The sequence below is a fragment of the Myxine glutinosa genome, chromosome 14 (genome assembly GCF_964187855.1).
Source record: "Myxine glutinosa chromosome 14, kmMyxGlut1.1, whole genome shotgun sequence".
In the NCBI taxonomy this organism is placed as follows: Eukaryota; Metazoa; Chordata; class Myxini; order Myxiniformes; family Myxinidae; genus Myxine; species Myxine glutinosa.
In genome coordinates this window covers 55,644,205-55,666,395 of record NC_136274.1, presented here as the reverse complement: position 1 = coordinate 55,666,395, position 22,191 = coordinate 55,644,205, and the positions used below count along the sequence as shown (strand labels likewise).

Below are 22,191 nucleotides of genomic sequence, written 5' to 3'. Positions count from 1 at the left end.
AAACTAAATAAACCAGGAAACTGATGTAGTGATAAAAACTAAATAAACCAGGAAACTGATGTAGTGATGAAAACTAAATAAACCAGGAAACTGATGTAGTGATGAAAACTAAATAAACCAGGAAACTGATGTAGTGATGAAAACTAAATAAACCAGGAAACTGATGTCGTGATAAAAACTAAATAAACCAGGAAACTGATGTAGTGATGAAAACTAAATAAACCAGGAAACTGATGTAGTGATGAAAACTAAATAAACCAGGAAACTGATGCCATGATAAAAACTAAATAAACCAGGAAACTGATGCCATGATAAAAACTAAATAAACCAGGAAACTGATGTAGTGATAAAAACTAAATAAACCAGGAAACTGATGCCATGATAAAAACTAAATAAACCAGGAAACTGATGCCATGATAAAAACTAAATAAACCAGGAAACTGATGTAGTGATAAAAACTAAATAAACCAGGAAACTGATGTAGTGATAAAAACTAAATAAACCAGGAAACTGATGTCGTGATAAAAACTAAATAAACCAGGAAACTGATGTAGTGATAAAAACTAAATAAACCAGGAAACTGATGTAGTGATGAAAACTAAATAAACCAGGAAACTGATGTAGTGATAAAAACTAAATAAACCAGGAAACTGATGTCGTGATAAAAACTAAATAAACCAGGAAACTGATGTGATAAAAACTAAATAAACCAGGAAACTGATGTAGTGATGAAAACTAAATAAACCAGGAAACTGATGTCGTGATAAAAACTAAATAAACCAGGAAACTGATGTAGTGATGAAAACTAAATAAACCAGGAAACTGATGTCGTGATGAAAACTAAATAAACCAGGAAACTGATGTCGTGATGAAAACTAAATAAACCAGGAAACTGATGTAGTGATGAAAACTAAATAAACCAGGAAACTGATGTCGTGATGAAAACTAAATAAACCAGGAAACTGATGTCGTGATGAAAACTAAATAAACCAGGAAACTGATGTAGTGATGAAAACTAAATAAACCAGGAAACTGATGTCGTGATGAAAACTAAATAAACCAGGAAACTGATGTAGTGATGAAAACTAAATAAACCAGGAAACTGATGTAGTGATGAAAACTAAATAAACCAGGAAACTGATGTCGTGATAAAAACTAAATAAACCAGGAAACTGATGTAGTGATGAAAACTAAATAAACCAGGAAACTGATGTAGTGATGAAAACTAAATAAACCAGGAAACTGATGTAGTGATGAAAACTAAATAAACCAGGAAACTGATGTAGTGATGAAAACTAAATAAACCAGGAAACTGATGCCATGATAAAAACTAAATAAACCAGGAAACTGATGCCATGATAAAAACTAAATAAACCAGGAAACTGATGTAGTGATAAAAACTAAATAAACCAGGAAACTGATGCCATGATAAAAACTAAATAAACCAGGAAACTGATGCCATGATAAAAACTAAATAAACCAGGAAACTGATGTAGTGATAAAAACTAAATAAACCAGGAAACTGATGTAGTGATAAAAACTAAATAAACCAGGAAACTGATGTCGTGATAAAAACTAAATAAACCAGGAAACTGATGTAGTGATAAAAACTAAATAAACCAGGAAACTGATGTAGTGATGAAAACTAAATAAACCAGGAAACTGATGTAGTGATAAAAACTAAATAAACCAGGAAACTGATGTCGTGATAAAAACTAAATAAACCAGGAAACTGATGTGATAAAAACTAAATAAACCAGGAAACTGATGTAGTGATGAAAACTAAATAAACCAGGAAACTGATGTCGTGATAAAAACTAAATAAACCAGGAAACTGATGTAGTGATGAAAACTAAATAAACCAGGAAACTGATGTCGTGATGAAAACTAAATAAACCAGGAAACTGATGTCGTGATGAAAACTAAATAAACCAGGAAACTGATGTAGTGATGAAAACTAAATAAACCAGGAAACTGATGTCGTGATGAAAACTAAATAAACCAGGAAACTGATGTCGTGATGAAAACTAAATAAACCAGGAAACTGATGTAGTGATGAAAACTAAATAAACCAGGAAACTGATGTCGTGATGAAAACTAAATAAACCAGGAAACTGATGTAGTGATGAAAACTAAATAAACCAGGAAACTGATGTAGTGATGAAAACTAAATAAACCAGGAAACTGATGTCGTGATGAAAACTAAATAAACCAGGAAACTGATGTAGTGATGAAAACTAAATAAACCAGGAAACTGATGTCGTGATAAAAACTAAATAAACCAGGAAACTGATGTAGTGATGAAAACTAAATAAACCAGGAAACTGATGTAGTGATGAAAACTAAATAAACCAGGAAACTGATGTCGTGATAAAAACTAAATAAACCAGGAAACTGATGTAGTGATGAAAACTAAATAAACCAGGAAACATTAGACAAAAAAGAAAAAAGAAACAAAAGAAGTCAGCCTTCACTAACTCTCCGATTAATTGCCGATGGCAGCATGAATCAGGGATTGTTTGTAATCATCTTTGCATGGCTGTGTATTAACCAGCCTCAGTGGTTCAACGGTTAGAACATCCGCTCTAAATCCCAGACGTCGTTAGTCCGAACACTGACCGAGTTGTACGCAAGACAAAGTGGTACAGGCTGCTTCCTTGCTTGATGTGCATTTAAAAAAGAATAGAGCACAGACGAAGGACCATCACACAGGCTTGCAGGCCCTACTGGCACGCTCCTGCATTGAAGTTCTTTAGAAGGGAAGTTCATTTATATCAAGCGCCAGTTTTCATCAATCATTAGTTTGGGCTGGGCACATAAAATATGGAAGTGATGAAGACCAACCTCATTGGCTCAGGCAATGTGCAAAGGCGTCGTTCCAATTTCATGCTTTGCAAAATCCCCAATAGCAAAATTGTCCTTGCAGGTAAGAGTGGTGAGTTTATTCCCTTAACCTCCTCAAATGACCGCTCACATTACAATTCATGACGATGTGTAACTCTTCATGTGCAACTGTTTCTTTCTTAGTTTATACTGAAAAACCCACCCTGTATCTGCAGCAGGTAGAGGGTCGCAAGCGACTTGCGAAGACAGTGCTGGTGTTTGTACTGCTGTTCGCCACGTGCCTGCTGCCCAATCACATAGTGTACCTGTACCGCTCCTTCCGCACTACCAAAGTACCAGACACATCCCGTACCCACCTCTTCTTCGTCATATTTGCACGGGTCCTTTGCTTCTGCCATGCCTGCGTCAACCCCCTGGCACTGTACGCTATTAGCAGCGCCTTTCGAACGTCTGTTGCGCAGCAGGTGTGCTGTCGTCAGCGACCGACTGGCCGGCAGATAGAGCGCACGCCACGTTGCGTACGCTCTTCCCGGCGCACAGAAAGCAGCGCCATGAGCATCGGTGGGGAGATGGTGGCCTTGCAGCACGGAGTGCAAAGGGGACTTTGACAATGACGTCCTCATTCTTTTATAACAGTTGCCAATGCATCAGTCAAGTGCTTATCATCAGATTGCCATTGCCATTCCATTCCATTTTCACATGTTGAACAAAGATGTAGCTTTGAACTTGAGGTATTGGGTGTGTGTGTGTGTGTAATATACACACACACACACACACACACACACACACACACACACACACACACACACACACACACACACACACACACACACACACACACACACACACACACACACACACACACACACACACACACACACACACACACACACACACACACACACACACACACACACGATCAGATCCCATTCCTATAGTGGGTGCTGGGAAGAAAGTGCCAAATCAGTTATTGCTGCATGCATCTTGGCGGACAGGTAATGCCAGCCCCACATCAACCGGTGTCGTTCACAAAACAGTTCTGAGAGCAGCCAGGGAAATTTTAAATTTCAAAAAGGCTCTTTGCATAAACAGTTGCATAAGCAGGATGTTCCCTCTCCATGGTGGACTAGTCTATAAAATTGAGAATTTAATTATCTTTCCAGAAATGGCTGCTGTACAATCCTACGGAGACATAGGGGGCAGTTTAGCACTGCTTAGCTCATGGGAAGAAGCCCCATGCAACTGTGTAAATATGTATATATATATATATATATATATCAACGATAACTAAAAACGTCAACAAAACAGCATTCGGCAAATAATCAGTTAAACGGCCACATATGTAGTGCAATGCTGTGCTGTGCAGGACTTTAGCAACAGTGTTTGGGAATCATGAATAACCGAGTTCTGAGTACCAGCTTGTTTCATTATTTAGGAACAAAATATAATAATTACACCAATAATAACATTACAAAATTGTCAGCAAGGCAGCAAGGCAATAACAATACATGCACAAAACGTACAAACAACCCGGTAGCAGGGCTGTCTGCACGTCTGTTCCTTCACCAGCATAAAGATTGTAAATACGTTAACACGAAGACATGCATTTCAGAAATAACATCGGTGAAAGTAACGACAAAACGTTGTGCAATATAAAAAGCTGGGGTAGACAAAAAAAAATAAAAAAATTCCCAGCTGCCATTGCAATTACAGTACATCTCGATCTCTGACGGGATTCTCAAGACGTCGATAATAATTTGAGAGATCAGAGGGAATTTTTGTAATGGCGAGGAAGCCTCGGTTCATCGTTTTTGACAAATCAAACGATGCAGGCGTAATCGGAAGTGATGGAAATACAGGCTGTCAATATTTAGGAGAGGAGACAAATGGGGTGGGGACTTGGAGCAAGGGGTGGGGACAGCATGCATCCCGAGGTGACAAAGCTTGCCGGAATAAAGAGCTAGTCGGATGGAGACAGCAAACCTGTACACTGGTAGTCAAATGCCGCAGGTGGAGTGGTTCGTTATCATATTTCCTGAGAGGGACATGGACAGAATCCGATTTTAAAATAAGAGCAGAGTAAAATCGAAACAAATTTCCTTCAGACGACAAAGCATTGGCAGCAGTTTTCAAGGAGCAAGAAATTTCTGGTCATTTTAGCACGACAGGCAGACAAGCCCGTACCTTGTTGGCACAATTCCTTTGCAAAATAGCCGGCTCCATAATCACCATGGATGATTCGATCTCTTCAGAACCTTCCGAGGAACTCCCATCGCTGAAATCGCTGTAGTTGTCTCTGCATTAAAAGGCAGCAGAAAGGAGACAAGTTACATTTATCCCGCACAATCAAGAGTTAACAGTCATCATGCAATCACAAAGCTTCCTTGCAGTTCAACACTGATAGCCTGGATAAGTTATTGTTTGTTGTAGGCCAGTGATAAATTGGTAAATCTCATTACATTACAAGTGTGCATTTGAGCATAGCTCACTTTCCTCAAAATAGCAATCGATAAAAACACGGGTGTAAAAGTACAAATCACACGTACAAATTTTGCCGCTGGGCAGTCTCTCGTACAAATCACACACGTGAAAGCTTGTTGCATTGCAAATGGAGCAAAAGCCAAAAAACATCGTCAATTAGAAACGTTCCGCAGCATCTCTGGAGCAATCAGTCCAGAAAACAATTATTTTTGTTTACTCACCCACATTTTCCAATGAATATATAAGCAACGTAACCATTTACCAAGGATGGAAATTAAATTTTAATCGGGACATTTGTAAGTACGACACCAGAAGCAGAACCGACGATGGTTCTAAAAGTCTTCATAATTAATACAGAGGACTAAGGTGAGCAGGCACAAGTGGGTTTCTTAAATTACTCTTAATAAAAATAAAAAACACAAACATATCAAGAAGAAGTGTTTATTTTGTTTGCTGTTCAGGATATACATGCAAATGGAATAAAATAAAACAAACAATAAAATAACCAATTGTGATAAACGCAAGAAAAGCAGCATTTCATTAAACGGGGGCACAATGAGCATCTTCAAAACACATGAGAATCAAATAATGACCTCGCATCCCTGGTAGAACTCAGCAAGATGTGTGGGTCCGCAACGATCAGACGACGCCATACCACAATAAAAATTTAAAAAAAGAATAAAAATATTAACTTCGACGACGTCAATGCGTTTTATTGTCCTGCGAAATGAAAGCCGTTCGGAATACGTCCGCTTCATCTGCAGCCAAAAGCAAATAGATTTGGCACCAAAAAAAGGCCGGCTCTCGCGGAACGAGTTGAAGCACATTCTGTGAAGAACCGCAGGACGGGACGTGTGATTGGCTCGGACTCAAAACAAGGTAACTTAACATCCTTCGTTCATTCTGTGGCTTATAACCAAACTGTCAAAATAGTTATGGTGCCAAAACTGAAGCAAAAAAACAAACAAACAAATTATCACAAAATAATAACAATAATAATGGCAATAATAATAAATAACAACATATAAAACAGCACAACCTGATTTTATTTTAAACTCATATGAACTTGCCAAATCGAACAACATCAATTTGGCTGATAGCATTTATACAATGTCCACACAAGAAGTTTTTCACAAAAATATTCAAAATTGACAAAAAAGCTGCACCAAATGAGAAAGTACAAAAATGCATTGTAATGCATATGAGTAAACTCACTTTTCTTTTACAGGTGTTGTTACCTATGCGAGGCCAGCCTCTGGCTTAAATGCCACGAGTGCATCAAATATTTTCAACTGCTGGCAGGGCAGAGTGGGCACAAGTGGCAGGGATGGGGAGATGGGGGCAGCGGGTAGTGATGGTGGGCCGTACCGTGGTGAGAGGCGACAGCCTCGTTGTAGGTAGGCGGTCATTTTGCCGGCGGTGGCAAGCAGCAGGCCGAGGTACGGGGGAGATGGGTGCATGGGTCGTGAAGTAAACTCGGGGTGAAACTGGACGCCAACAAAGTACGGGTGGTCTGAAAAATAAATAAACAGAGTACAAAAAAGTGAAACTGATACAAAGACACTTTCTACATACAAAAGTCATGGAACCATTTTTGGTATCACGAGTCGACTTGTCTGTGATTTTCTAATATCCTTGTTTTACATGCAATGTGTGTACAAGCTCTTCTACGAGCCTTATATAATTGCAAATAAACATTTATTGTTGCCCTCACTTCATTGTTCCACTTTGCACAACAGGTCACATGACATACCAAGTGACAACAGCCGAAACAAATGAAACAATTGAAATTTCTTCAAAAGCTCTGCCTTTCCAAATCTATACTCTTCGTCATACTCTCGTAATAGTGTACTAGCTGAAGTACCCAGCGAGCGATGCCCAAGGAAATTCAATGAAATATCAATTGAAATATTTCCTGCATGACAATCACAAAACATATTACTCAAACACTCCTGGAAAAAAACCCAGGAAGTATATAAGAAACACACTCACTCGAGACCTGAACACGGAGTGTCATAATAAAGCTGCGTAAAGCAATATTTTAAAGAATGTAAAGCAATCTTTTTAATAACAGGTGCATGGGAAACATCATAATAATTAAATATATGTGTTGTTGACAACAAATAACGACAACCTCAACATACCATCTTCACAATACATACAACTCGATCGCTTACAGGAAAAAAAAAACCGCAGACAGTGTATATCAAGACCCAAAGGCCAAAGGCCCGAATCCGGATCTTCACCAAAATTTAATCATTTCGTTCTTGTCACACATGCTACCTCTGGCAAATTTCGTCCGAATCCGTCCACAACTTTTTGAGATATCTTGTTCACAAACGGATAGACAAACAGACAGACATGGGTGAAAACAACCTCCATCCACCTTTGGTGGCAGAGGTAACAAACAATTAAACAAACTTTATACGGTACTTCTTACATATAAAGCTGAGTTTGTGGCTGTGGGTGGTTCATAAGCGTCACCTATTCTACAGGCCACGCCTTCCCTCATCTCCCCAAATGTCACAAGCACCACCTTTTAGCCAAGCCACGCCTTTCTCTCCAATGGCACAGAAACCCAATCGCGAGTCACCACCCAAAGCTGTGACACATTTTGGGACGTCAAACACCGTTACTTCATGTCTGCTGCACAGTGATGTGTCGCTTTTAACTAAATTTTTGCTCACCAGAATTTGCATGGCATTGCAATCACTGTTACAAGCAAAACTAGAACGCCACTCAGTAGAACGCATACTCCCGCCGTGGGGCAAGTTGGAATAGTACGATTTCACAAAAGTTTGAGGGAGTAGTTCAGTAACACAAGACAAGACAACACAAAACAAAACAGACACTGCACAGATATATATTTAGAATATATAGAAGATAGTGTTTTAAAAAAACAAGGCAATTTCAATTACAGTTTCAGATTCAGCGTTCAATTCTATAAAAGTGAGTGTATTTTGAGGCATGTGGGACTTCAAATAAAATTGTAAGCCAGGAAAAACGTTTGTTTCATTCCTTAGGGATACAACATGTAAAACTGGCCCAAATGTCAAAACTAAACTCGCTCATTTTAAGTCGTACAAGCTAATGCGACCACTCATTCTTCTGGGAAGAATCCCGTGCACATGCTTGTCACACTTATAAGTCACTTAAGTCTTTAAAAGTTCATCAAATACTGACACCGGCATTGACATTCGCTGAGGTAAATGTTGATATCTCTTCTGAGGTAAAAAAAAACAAAAACAAAAAAAAGTTTAAAAGCATTATACGTATCAAACGATACATTTTATGAAACGGGGAAACCGAATACACACTTTGGTGGTTTTAAAATGACAGAATATGTCTTTATTAGAAAAAAGAAAAAAAAAGAACCTTGAAGACGACGCTGCTAACAAAATACACCGCTCTAACACATAACCACGAGTCTAAACTACATTTACAACAGATATGAAAACTATTTTCATATCACAATGTTAAATATAGAATATATAGAAGATAATGTTTAAAAAAATGAGCCCTATCTTCCAATGGCAAACAATCCTTCAAAAAATTCCTGGATCCAGAATAATATTGTTACGCAACTGTGATTAACACCACAGTTACGGATGGCCGATTTGCGAGACTTTAACTCCCGAGGCGAAAACTCAATGGCGGACTCAAGTTCAACACAAACGCGCGGAATGGCGGGACACAGCGAAGGCTCCGCAACCTTACCTATTAAAATCAAACACCCAGGAAAACTGCGTTCAGATATATATACAGAAAATAATATAAGGATTTATTATCGAATAGTAATACAGTGAAAAAGCCGCGCCGGTAAATCTAATAACTCTAAATCGGGACGTCCCCACACGACTGACAGCAAACACGATACGAGGGAGATTATGAATACAAAAATAACACGTCACGTCGTTCAAATGTACGCGGATGCGGCTTATCTGTCTTTCGTCGTCTTGGTGGCGGCCGTCCACACCGCTCCTTTTGGCCCGATCGCACACCACCAGGTCCTTCGCTCCAAGCTCCACGAGGCCCCGCTCCAAGCACCCGCGCGTCCGACGCGTGGCCAGCAGCTTCACACGAGGACGATCTCCACAAGGCCCGTGCACCAATGGTTCAACGGAGGGCTCGACTTGCAACGAACTGCTGCGAACTGCCGCGTGCTCTGTGGGCTTGGTGTGCTCGGTGTGTGAACGAACTCTCCACCAACTGCCTTCGGGGAGCTTTTCCACCAACTGTGTCTCTGCGTCGACTGTGTGCTCCAACCAACTCCTACGAACTCTCTGGTGTCTGCCTGCGTCTGCCACGAAATGGCGTCCGACCGTCGCATATATTGGTGGCCGATGACGTCACATTGGCGCACTCCTCAGCCAATCACAGCCTCCCAACTCGCCCAGGTCACGCCCTCTGCGGCATGCGACTCCTGACATCTCCCGTCCGCGACCCCCCCGCGGTCGTTTTGTAACACGTAACACGCGAGGTTGGTAGGCCTTTGAGGTGCGAACGGCGGCGGCCAACCATGGCGGTGTTTTTGGCCTGGTTTCCTGTCTATTTATTACGAAGTCAATGTCAGGGAAAGGGAATTATTTAATGTTGCGCTAAGGACCTAACTAATGTTTATGTGGTTTGCAGTGCCATAATGGACAAAGGTTTGACTACCAGGTGAGACTCACAGGGGCGTTACCTTTAATCCCTCACTATTTAACACTCGGACCTCCAGGTAGATCCACAATCATACATCTTACCCCGACAAACGCCTAAACATCAAGAACTTATTACATGTAGAGTCCCTGTCACGACAGCCGAATACCTACCTATTCAGATCTACCTAGCTCTAGATATTGCTCTACCAAATTCATAACACAGCCCCCCCCCCCTGGAACCGTAGCTCCTGCAAGGTTCACCGCAGGCGCTACCATTCCAGCCTTAACACTTACTGTCACACACTTAATTAACCTATGAAATAAATCAGGAAGGGCTGTGGGAAGTGAGTCGGACTACCTACCTACACTTCCTTAACATGCTGAACCCCTTAACCATCATGCAAGTATGTACATTTTCTTCGTTGTTCCTGTGGAGGGAGGAAACAACAACACACAACACTAACTTAACCACAAAACTTAACCATCTTTCCAAACTCAAAACTCTAACCTTTGTACATACCCCGGTCTACAGACCGCGTCCCCCGGTGGATGCCACAAGACACAACCTTACCTGCGGGGCCATCCCCAATGCATCCCCCTAAATTTTCCACGGCCCTGTCCAGATGTTACAGGTGAGTGACACGGCTCGGTGGATTTCGCCCACATTCATGCTACACAGACCCCTTAACCACTCATTCTCATTCCATAGGTCATCAAGGCATTTCAAAAATCAATAAGGTTCTTCTTCAATACACCCCCCTGCAGGACCATGGCATTGATGTCATTCACGTGTGTGTGCATTCCTCAACTAGGCAGCGGGGAGGTACCGCACAAAAAGATGGTGGGGGCGCATCAGGCTGTGGTGCCCGCAGTCCCAAAAACAAGTCAACCGACTTACAAGTTCATTGCCCCCCCCCCCTTTACCTCTTGGCCCCATGACAGCCCAACAGCCCCTTTCCGCCGTTACCTCGCCGGTGAGGGTCTCCACACACACCAGGCTCCTTTGCCTCCTGCTTTCGCGCAGCAACACGGGTCACCGGGGGACTTCCTCACCCCGCGGCGCCCAACCAGACCCTCCACCGACGAGCTCCAATTTCCAGTTACCACCGGCTGCCAGGGGTAATTGCCGCAGAGGGGGGCCCGCAGGCATCGCTCCTCAGAGCTTGCTCTGTACCTGCGGACACACACACCTTCCCCACCCACAAGACCCCAAAACACACTTCCTCCCCCGCTGCCATTCAATTCTCCACACAACTCAGCACAATTCAGTACAATTCATAGATGGTGTAAAAGGTGTTACAAGGCTTGCCATGGCCTGCCAATGTGAAATCCCATTCACAGTTCGAATCATTGAATCCTTACACATTTCCATTAGCACATTTCCAAAAAGCACAATTATCGCCCCTCATTATCTCCAATAATCATCACTCACTCTCCAGGTTCCACTCTCACGACCACATCAAAACACCTAACCACAACACAAAAACATACGCCACCCACAAGACACTGTGGCTCCCATTCCATCCCCTCACCGGCCATGTCATCACTCGCTCTCACCTCCCAACTCCAAATTACATGTCCCCAATTTCCAAAGCAAGTCCTGAAGCCTGGGACAGTACTCCTCAAAACACTCACCTCAAGTGCAGGTAGTTGCAGGTTGGTCAGGTTCAAGAGTGTCATCCACCACTATAATTCCCAAAATTTCACATTGGGCCTACCAAATCCTTCCAAATTTCTCTTTTGTCCCCACTACACTGGCAGGTATGTGGATCCGCATCCAACGGTGATCATCACTACACAACTACCTATGGCCACGACAGCTCTGCACCTCTACCGTGCAAGGGTCACCGGGACAAGGTGAGCAGTCAAAACGCCAACATGGCCCATGAGTGTCCATAAGGGTGCGACCCACCATCCATCCTTCGGCCCCCCTGCGAGGAACACAGCTGCAGCAGCCCCAGCTGGCCAATGTGGTGAGCACTTGCTGCCACAACACACACTACCGCACACACAACCTCGGCCCTGGGGGGCACGGTCGCAGTGCGTGGCATCCCTACAGCCACGTCCCCTGCACCTCCCCATCATCCCCCAGTCCGACTACAGAACTGCAGCCCCCCAGTGCTCACCCACACTTGACCACACCAAGATCCAGTCAACAGCCATGCTCCACCAGGAGACCCACCCAGAAGACATGGTCCACACACCTCGGACACGCACAGCACCACGTTGACCCTCAGGCTACACAACTACATCCCCATCATCCCGCGTCCCAAATATCAGCACAGTTGCCCCCGCAACCAGTTGAAAGCTGTGTCTTGCTACCCTATTAATTTCATCACAGCCTCCAACACTTTGGTCTACACACCTGGATCAATAATGGCGTCACTGTACAGTGTCCACCATGGCATTTCAAAATCCACCCTTAAATTTCCATCTAACCCACAGATTACCCATGCCAACCATTTGTCACATTTTACTAACCTCACCAAAGAAAGATGCTTTGCCATACACATGCCAGCCGAGCATGGCCCATATGCTCGGCTCGTTACACATCTCCCGATTCACATCCCCATGGCTCTCTTCCCAACCCGAGAGTCCATAAATCATAACGGAGCATCTGTGGAAGGTCACTCACACCATCACGTTCCACAGATGCCCCAATGGTTGTCCGGCAGGCTATCTCCATCCCTGTCCATTCGGTTTGACCCGCGTCCATAGACCAACCACCATGCCAGGTCACCACATGCTGGTTGTCCCAGAGTCTCAGGGAGAGGGTGTCAGGTCGCATGCCCGGGTGATCACTACATCAGGCCCAAGCTGGCCATCTGCGGTGCCACCACCAAAGCGCGACCCACAACACCTCCCCCTAGTGGTCCTCAATATTTGCCATCCCAGGCTTGAGAAACCACCTTGGACCTCCCTGGAGGTCTTAACCCCCACCAGGGTCCGGTGACCCTGCCGGCCCGAGCCACCAGCTCGGACGGCGCCCCGACGGACAAGGGACGCCACACTCCACCAGACCCCCCGTGGGACCCAGGTCGTACCTCGACACCCAAGGCTGGACCCCACGTCCAAATCTCGCCATCACAGCCCCCCAGCTGGCTGGCATACCCAAATTTTGAAAGGGGCAACTTTTGCCCGAGGCCATCACCCATGACCTCTCCATATCCAGATCCCGCAGCCCGGGGACCAATCCCCACCATGGCTGCTCCAAATCAATTTCCCATTGTAATTTTATTTTAAATTTTCTTTTACAAATTTTCATTCCCACTGCCAAACCGCAGCTGCAGGGAACAACCTCTACCACCGGTTGTTCTGCCCCTCCCTGCAGTTGATCCAAACTCCCTACAGGGACCAAATCTCCAGAAGCTCTATCTCCCGATCCTCCAAGATCCAAATCCAGCCCGGAGCCAACACACTCCCCCAACTGGTTGTCCAATTTTGGAGCCTCTGTTTCCAAATAGCAGTGTACAGTGAGCGTCCCCTCGGTCATTCCAACCACCTCCTCGGACCAACTCGCCTCATCACCCAGGCTCCTTTGGGCCTGAACCAGCTCTACCTCCATGGGACTGTCACAGGTCTCCAGCCGCTGGATCAAATCATCCTCATCACAAATCATTCCTGGCCCCGCCAGGCTTTGATCAATATCCCCAATAAATACCTGGTCCGGCTCCATTGCACGGACCCCCAAAAACTCTACCCCCTCTTGCTCCGCACCACCGCCCTGGTGCTGCACAATTCCAAATTCATCCCCTGGTTGGGGTGTTGTGACATCTACACGGTCCCGATAAACAACCAGGCCAGAATGTGGGAAACATTCCCCATTACAACTCTCACATTCCAAATTTCCTTCCCCGCTCACCTGTGGACACTCCACGTTTACCTGCAGGCATTCCCCATCTACCTGTACACATTCCCCATCGAACTGTGGACATTCTCCGCTCACCTGTACACTTACCACAATTGCCATTTCCTTTTTTAATCCATTAATTTGGTCACTCAGGTCCTTCAGTCCTTCCCTCCATTCCTTCCCCTGGGACTCCATTTTATTTTCCATTTCTCCCATCTCCTTACTTATTTTATTTTCCAGCCCGTCAATTTTGTCATTCAATTCCCGACTGGCTCGCTCACCCTGAGCATCCATTAATTCCTTTAAAAATTTCATTAAAGCCTGGTCGTCTCTCGGGGCCGTCCCATTTGTTCCCGACTCCCCGGTAGGGGAGGGGCATAAGTTGGTGCTCGGGACGAGGGAAGCTCCAAGGCTCACCTTTACATCAAATTCCCCTATTTCCGGCTCACTCCCGACGCTGACGGAGGCCTCGCTGCGTACTTCCATTTCGTCGACCTCCGACATCCGCTTTTCGGAAGGTCGTTCCCCGCGCGCGTATTTATTTTAATAATTCCTGAAACACAATTTAAATTTGACGAAGACGCGATATCGCGCTCCGTTTGCCCAATTGATTATCAAATTTCTCCGCCTCAACTATAACAATTTTGCGTTCGAACGTCGGGCGCAATGTACGCCCGACCGTGTCGATGTCGCCCCGCGGACAAAAAAAATTTGTCCGACCGTGTCGATGTCTCGCCGCGGACAAAAAAAATTTGTCCGACGGGTTCAAATCCCACACTCCTGACACCACTTGTTACGCAACTGTGATTAACACCACAGTTACGGATGGCCGATTTGCGAGACTTTAACTCCCGAGGCGAAAACTCAATGGCGGACTCAAGTTCAACACAAACGCGCGGAATGGCGGGACACAGCGAAGGCTCCGCAACCTTACCTATTAAAATCAAACACCCAGGAAAACTGCGTTCAGATATATATACAGAAAATAATATAAGGATTTATTATCGAATAGTAATACAGTGAAAAAGCCGCGCCGGTAAATCTAATAACTCTAAATCGGGACGTCCCCACACGACTGACAGCAAACACGATACGAGGGAGATTATGAATACAAAAATAACACGTCACGTCGTTCAAATGTACGCGGATGCGGCTTATCTGTCTTTCGTCGTCTTGGTGGCGGCCGTCCACACCGCTCCTTTTGGCCCGATCGCACACCACCAGGTCCTTCGCTCCAAGCTCCACGAGGCCCCGCTCCAAGCACCCGCGCGTCCGACGCGTGGCCAGCAGCTTCACACGAGGACGATCTCCACAAGGCCCGTGCACCAATGGTTCAACGGAGGGCTCGACTTGCAACGAACTGCTGCGAACTGCCGCGTGCTCTGTGGGCTTGGTGTGCTCGGTGTGTGAACGAACTCTCCACCAACTGCCTTCGGGGAGCTTTTCCACCAACTGTGTCTCTGCGTCGACTGTGTGCTCCAACCAACTCCTACGAACTCTCTGGTGTCTGCCTGCGTCTGCCACGAAATGGCGTCCGACCGTCGCATATATTGGTGGCCGATGACGTCACATTGGCGCACTCCTCAGCCAATCACAGCCTCCCAACTCGCCCAGGTCACGCCCTCTGCGGCATGCGACTCCTGACATCTCCCGTCCGCGACCCCCCCGCGGTCGTTTTGTAACACGTAACACGCGAGGTTGGTAGGCCTTTGAGGTGCGAACGGCGGCGGCCAACCGTGGCGGTGTTTTTGGCCTGGTTTCCTGTCTATTTATTACGAAGTCAATGTCAGGGAAAGGGAATTATTTAATGTTGCGCTAAGGACCTAACTAATGTTTATGTGGTTTGCAGTGCCATAATGGACAAAGGTTTGACTACCAGGTGAGACTCACAGGGGCGTTACCTTTAATCCCTCACTATTTAACACTCGGACCTCCAGGTAGATCCACAATCATACATCTTACCCCGACAAACGCCTAAACATCAAGAACTTATTACATGTAGAGTCCCTGTCACGACAGCCGAATACCTACCTATTCAGATCTACCTAGCTCTAGATATTGCTCTACCAAATTCATAACAATATTTTGGGAGCTCAGTACAGGTAAAAGCCGACGTGGAGGCTTACTGTAAATGCGCCGTGCGACAAATGACGATTCGCTCATCCTGAGCTTCACCAAAAACTAATCAATTATTCCTCATCCCAAGGGCAATCATCCCACCAACTTTCATCCAAATCCGTTCAGAACTTTTCCATATATCTTGTTCACGAACGAACGAGAACACACGCGCGCGCACACACACACACACACACACACACACACACACACACACACACACACACACACACACACACACACACACACACACACACACACACACACACACACACACACACACACACACACACACACACACACACACACACACACCTCCCTGGGAGTAATGATATCCTATGTTTGCTTCTGTGCGAGGTATGAAAAAAGACGCGCCTCACATGACGTCATCATGCAGCGACATGTTTTTTTCTTTTCCTCAGTAAGCACAGGGATTTCATGAAAGCTGGTTCCAAACCCTGAACAAGGGCAAGGAATGCAGTGTCTCAAACATCCGAATAATGGAGGCAACATTTATCAAGTCAAGCGATCCTATACTTTGTTGACAAAAGGAATTTGTGCACACATTGTATTTGTTTTGACGTTAACTCTGTGGATGAATATTGGTGAATCGTCAATAGAAGATCCATCCTCCTATCCTATTGGCTCCTGGGTGCCTCATGTATCAACCAATGAGCATTTAGCATATTAGTCTATCTATAAAATTAAAACGTGTTTTTGTTTCTGCTTCATTCTGTTCATGTTTTTCCCTGATGAGAGGGAACGAAAAAGCTATGAAATGTCTTTTATCGTTGAGATGTTTGTTTAACTTTTGCACCACAAAAAAAAGGTGCTGTTTTCTAAAAGGTGTCACCGCGTATGACTAACTTTTGTGTGATGGCACTTCGTGGAGTGCTTAAGCCACTTGGCCTCGTTGACCCGGCATTCCATGGCGACATCCCAGGAGTTAGGAACGCAAAATAAATTAGAGGATTAAAAGCAATGGGACAAGCATGATGGCTGAGGGGTATGCACACTCGCTGTAAGCAGTTTTGCCTGGGTTCATATCCCAACCCAGCTATAAACCGTCATCATCAACAACAACAACAACAACAACAACAACAACAACAACAACAATAACATGCATTTTAAGGCCATTTTCCCTGCTAGAGCGGGGGTTAGCCTTGCGGTCCCCATGACAATCTTCTCCATTTTGCCCTATTTTCTGCATCTCTCCTTGTTAACCCCCTTGCCCGCATTTCTTCTTCCACCATCTTAAGCCAAGTCTTTCTCGGTCTTCCCAGTCTTCTACTTCCTTCTACATTCATTTCCATCACTCTTCTCAACCAGTCGCTTTCATCCTTCCTCAACACATGACCAAACCATCTCAACCTGTTCCTCTTCACAGCATCAATCACAGGCTCTATTCCCATCATCTTTCGCAATTCATCATTTGTCTTCCTCTCTCTCAACGATACTCCGCACATCCGTCGAACAATTCGCATTTCCACCCTTTCCAACCTTCGTTGCTGCTCTACGTTCATTACCCATGTCTCGCTCCCATAAATCATAACACTTCTCACACATGCAGCATACACCTTTCCCTTCAGCTTCAATGACACTCCCCTCATCATCAGCATGCCACTCAATTCCCGAAACTTCTTCCATGCACGTCTCACTCGAGCAACCGTTGCCGAGTCTGATCCACCTTCTCCATTCAGCACGTCTCCGAGGTAGCAAAATGTTTTCACACCTTCCAGCTTCACGCCGTCTCCAAGATCCAACTCAACATTTCCTCCATCTGCAGCTCCCTCTGTGCACACCTTACATTTGAATGTAGCTGCCACACTGGTTAATGACCCTCTCAGACCACTACATTTTTGATGAACCCACTCAGCGCACATTGTACATTGAATTGAGTTCACTCCGACACCCTTCCTGCACACAGCACAGGGCCACTTCCCAGTTCTTTCCACCTCACCACATGCTTTACCACTTGCCGTCACCTTCGTCTTTCCGATATTCACCTTCAGACCTTTTGTCTCCATACATTCCTTCCACTTGTTCATCTTTTCCTTCAGTCCATCCATACTTTCCGCAATCAACACCAGATCATCTGCATACAACAACTCCCACGGTAAACCCTCCTTTACGTTCTGAGCCAGCACCTCCATCACAGCTACAAATAGTAGTTGACTTAGTACCGACCCCTGATGCACTCCCACCTTCACCTCAAACTCACCACTGTTCCCGTCCTCCGTCCTTACAGCTGTGCGCGCTCTTTTGTACATTGCCATCACTACTCTGATCAACCATTCCTCCACTCCTAACTTCCTCATTGCCCATGTCAATACTTTGCGTGGAACCCCATCGAATGCTTTCTCCAGATCAACAAACCCAAGAAACAACTTCTTCCTCTTCTCCATGTACTTCTCCTGCAACTGCCTCACAATAAAAAGCGCGTCTGTCGTTCCTCTTCCTGGCATAAATCCAAACTGCATTTCGTCGATCTTCACTTTCTTCCTTATCCTCCTCTCCAACACCCTTTCCAATACCTTCATTCCATGCTCCAATAACTTTATCGCTCGGTACGAGCCACACTCTAGAGGGTCACCTTTCCCCTTGTATAGAGGGACGAGGGTACTCAGTTCCCAATCCACTGGAATGCGGCCTTCTTTCACCGCCAGATTACAGATCTCTGTCATTCTCTTCACACCCCAACTTCCTGCTGCCTTCAACATATCTCCCACAACTCCCGTCGGCCCTCCAACTTTTCTACTCTTCATTGCTTTTATCGCTTCCTCAACTTCCTTCCAGTTATCTTCTCTGCCGGTCCTAAAACTGGGTTACTCTCTATGTTGCCATCCCATTCATTCTCTGTATTCAACAGCATTTCCATAAACCTTTTCCATCTTCCTTTCATTCCATCTGGGTCCACAACGATTTGTCCCACTTCATCCTTCAAGCAACTCAACCCCATCACATCACACCTCTCTTTCGCTATCTGCTTTGCAATCCTGAATACTGCTCTCTGACCCTCTTCCGAATCCAAGCGTTCTCCGAACAGTTTCCTACATGCCTCCTGCGCCTTTGCTACCTCTTTCTTTGCAGCCTTCTTGGCTGCCATATAACTTTCATGCTCTGCTGTTTCTGCTCCCGTACCCTTCGCCTTCTGCCACTCCTTGAACTTCTTCCTCTTCTCGTCAATCAAGCTAACTCCAAGGGCCTTTCACTCACTCACCGCAGGCAGGTTGGTGGTCTTTCCGTCTTCTACCGACTCCTCTCTGGCTTTGCTCCCCCAGCTCTCTCTGTGCTCTGTCCCCCAAATATTCCTACAGGTCGCACAAGATCTGCCTGCAACCCTCTTATGGTTAAACTGCTAAAATCAAGACTTTCTGCTCACCTTCACTCCTTCATTCCTCTTTTCTCCCGCCTCTGGAACAAACTCCCTCACTCTCTTCAATCCCACTCCACCCTCCAGGTCTTTAAAACAGCTGTTCACCACCATCTCTTATCTTCCCCCATCCAAAACCTTGATCTTTTCTACCTCCGCTAATTTCGGTCCCCTTGTGTTTTATACTTCTCCCACCCCCCCCCCCCCCTTCCCACGCCTCCTGCCCCCAAGCCCTCTCCCTCCCACACTTCTCCCTGCTCTCAAATGTTGTGGTTGTGTGCTTCCCCTTCTCACCCCATCTTGTCTTCTGCTCCCTCTTTTTGTATATTTTGTTTGTCTGGTTGATTTGTTTGTGAAATAAATGTTAGCTCTTTCACGAGCCTCGATTCAGTCTACAAAAAAAAAAAAAAAAAAAATCCTCTTTCCAACTTCATCATCCCACCACCATGTTTCCGAGTGCCTCGGTGGTCCTTTTGTCCATCCACATACCTCACCAACGGCTCCCAACAGACTAGCTTTCATTGACATCCAACCACTTTCAAGCTCAACCACATCATCCTCTACCCTACTCAGCCTCTCTTTTAATGCCTCCCTTACTGTCCCCTCTTTCAACCTCCACACCTTCATTCTCGGTTGGTACTTCACCCGCCGAGCTCTCCTCGCACCTTTCACCCGTATGTCGCAGACAACCAAGTGGTGCTGTGAAACAGCCTCCTCCCCCGGGATCACCTTTGTGTCCCGGAGGTGCCCCCTATCTCGCCTACGCACCATCAGGTAGTCAACGGTTGTCGTCGACCCACCTGACGTGTATGTAACAAGCTTATTATCCTCTTTCTGGAACTGAGTATTACAAATCAACAAATCAGTTCCATCAGCAAACTCCAAAATCCTTTCACCTTCTCCATTTCTCACACCATATCCGTAACCCCCATGAACTCCCTCAAAACCATCCATACTCCTTCCCACATGTCCATTTAGGTCTCCTCCTACCACAACAACTTCCTCATCTTTCACGTTTTCCATCAGCTTCTCTATCGCACACCAGAACTTGTCCTTCTCTTCATCGCTCCGACCAACCTGCGGAGCATATCCCGAGATGACGTTCACCAAGAGCTTTCCAATCATCATTTTCACCATCATCAACCTATCACTCACTCTAGTCACACTCACCACACTGTCTACAATCTCTCAGAAAACAGGACACCAACACCATCCACGCCCTCCAGGCACCCTTGCCACACAAACTTGTATTTCTGTCCGTGCCTACCCTTCACCATTCTCACACCACTTCCCTTCCATCTCATCTCTTGCACACAACATATGTCCACTCTTCTTCTGACCAATATTTCCACCACTTCTCCTGATCTCCCTGTCATTGTCCCTACATTCCATGTCCCAAACCTCAGAAGCCGATCTCCACTTCGGGCTGTACCCTGCCCATATATAGTTGTAATCGTCATGGTTCTCTTTTTGAGGCAATGTTTTTATGGCCGGATGCCCTTCCTGACGCCAACCCTCTTAGTCGTCTCTTACGACACGCAGGGATACGGTGAACCTATTCTCATCCAGGGTACACACTGGGAAACGTTTAAAACATGGAAATTCTGGGGGGGTGGGGCATTACGGCTGCGGGGGCCCCGTCAGCACCACGCCACGTTTGCCGGGTCAGCACCACGGCAGCCCGGTCAGCACCACACCCTTGGAAAGGACTTCGATGCACGTCGGCCCAGAGCCTAGCGCCTAGCGCGAAGTCCAGTATAAACTGTCATCCCAGTGTTTAAACAGGTAGGGTGATACATCAATGTGTGTGCCGTCCTCCGGATGGACGTTAACCTGGGCATCATATGTTCCCGGATTTTCAAAACCGCCCCCTGCCCTCCTCCCCTCCCTCCCCCCCCCGTCCTCATGACTCTTCCCTCTCCCTCCTCACCTCTTCGTACCCCTCCCCACCCTCTTTCCAACTCCACCACCCCTCCCTTCCGGAATGTATTGTACAACGACATGTGTTGAGGATTCGCTCCTCCCCCTCTCCTCCTTTCTCTATCCCTCCACCCCCCCCCCCCCCCCCTCTCCCTCAATATTCCTGTCAGCTAAGCGGCACTGCATTGCCCAGCGTTGCCGGGCACCTCTGCTGGTTATATACTAGATGTGTGTATGCGGTCTTAAAAAAATTCTCGGATCCGCATCCGGTCACCAAAATGTAATCGATTCATCCGTGTCACACACCAACCTATCTACCAAATTTCGTACAAATCCATCCGCAACTTTGAGATATCCTGCTGACAAACAAAAAAACAAACAAAGGTGAAAACATAAGCTCTGCCCACATTTGGTTGTCGGAGGTAACAACGCAAAGGGAGGTGGAGGTATATTAGGGCTGCAGATTATTGTCAAAAAGTGCCTTAAAAATGGCGGAACTGGCAACTCGCTTCCTACCAGCTACTTTTGGTATTTTTTTAAAGTAGCGGCCTTGACAAGTTCACAAACCAAAAATACCCAGAATACCTCTGCGGAACATGCTTAAATGACGTCATCAAAATGGCTGACAAAATTGTAAAGTTTGGCATTGTGTGCAGGTGCTGACGTGGTACCTAATAGTAGTTTTACTGTCAAGAGAAAAAACATCAGCCTTTTCCTGGGATGAACACCGTTTCATTTGTGGAGAACCAGAGAATAAAAAGAAAGGAATAAAACTTACAGCAGCGAATGTGAAGCCAGCAGAAGTTCATGAGAATGTGCTTACAACAATGGTTCTGATTACAAAAATGATTCCCAAATACTTCACCGTGTAGTTAGTATTATTCGCAGAGACATAGAAAAATTACAACCAACAACTGAATACCCTAATACCCAAGAAATTGATCTTAATGCATCAACTGCGTTTA

At 45.4% G+C, this 22,191-nt stretch overlaps 2 protein-coding genes across 12 annotated transcripts in view; one reads left to right on the top strand and one right to left on the bottom strand.

Moving 5' to 3' along the window:
• LOC137439261 (gastrin-releasing peptide receptor-like) overlaps nucleotides 1-3,452 on the top strand; it is a 97,084-nt gene extending 93,632 nt beyond the window's left edge. The window contains exon 3 of the mRNA XM_068134992.2: nucleotides 3,060-3,452. Within this exon, the coding sequence (XP_067991093.2) occupies nucleotides 3,060-3,452 (393 nt within the window). The remainder of the gene's footprint in view (nucleotides 1-3,059) is intronic.
• A 3-nt stretch (nucleotides 3,453-3,455) lies between these two features.
• LOC137439803 (CTP synthase 1) overlaps nucleotides 3,456-22,191 on the bottom strand; it is a 70,271-nt gene continuing 51,535 nt past the window's right edge. For 6 of the 11 annotated variants that reach the window (XM_078768450.1, XM_078768451.1, XM_068135906.2 and 3 more), the window contains 3 exons: nucleotides 6,694-6,838; nucleotides 5,029-5,140; nucleotides 3,456-4,879 (listed from right to left, as the gene is read on the bottom strand). In XM_078768450.1, the coding sequence (XP_078624576.1) occupies nucleotides 4,871-4,879; nucleotides 5,029-5,140; nucleotides 6,694-6,838 (266 nt within the window). In that variant the 3' untranslated portion in view covers nucleotides 3,456-4,870. Of the gene's footprint in view, nucleotides 4,880-5,028; nucleotides 5,141-5,752; nucleotides 6,839-22,191 lie in introns of those variants that run through there. The other 5 variants (XM_068135910.2, XM_068135904.2, XM_068135911.2 and 2 more) reach the window with 1 other exon arrangement.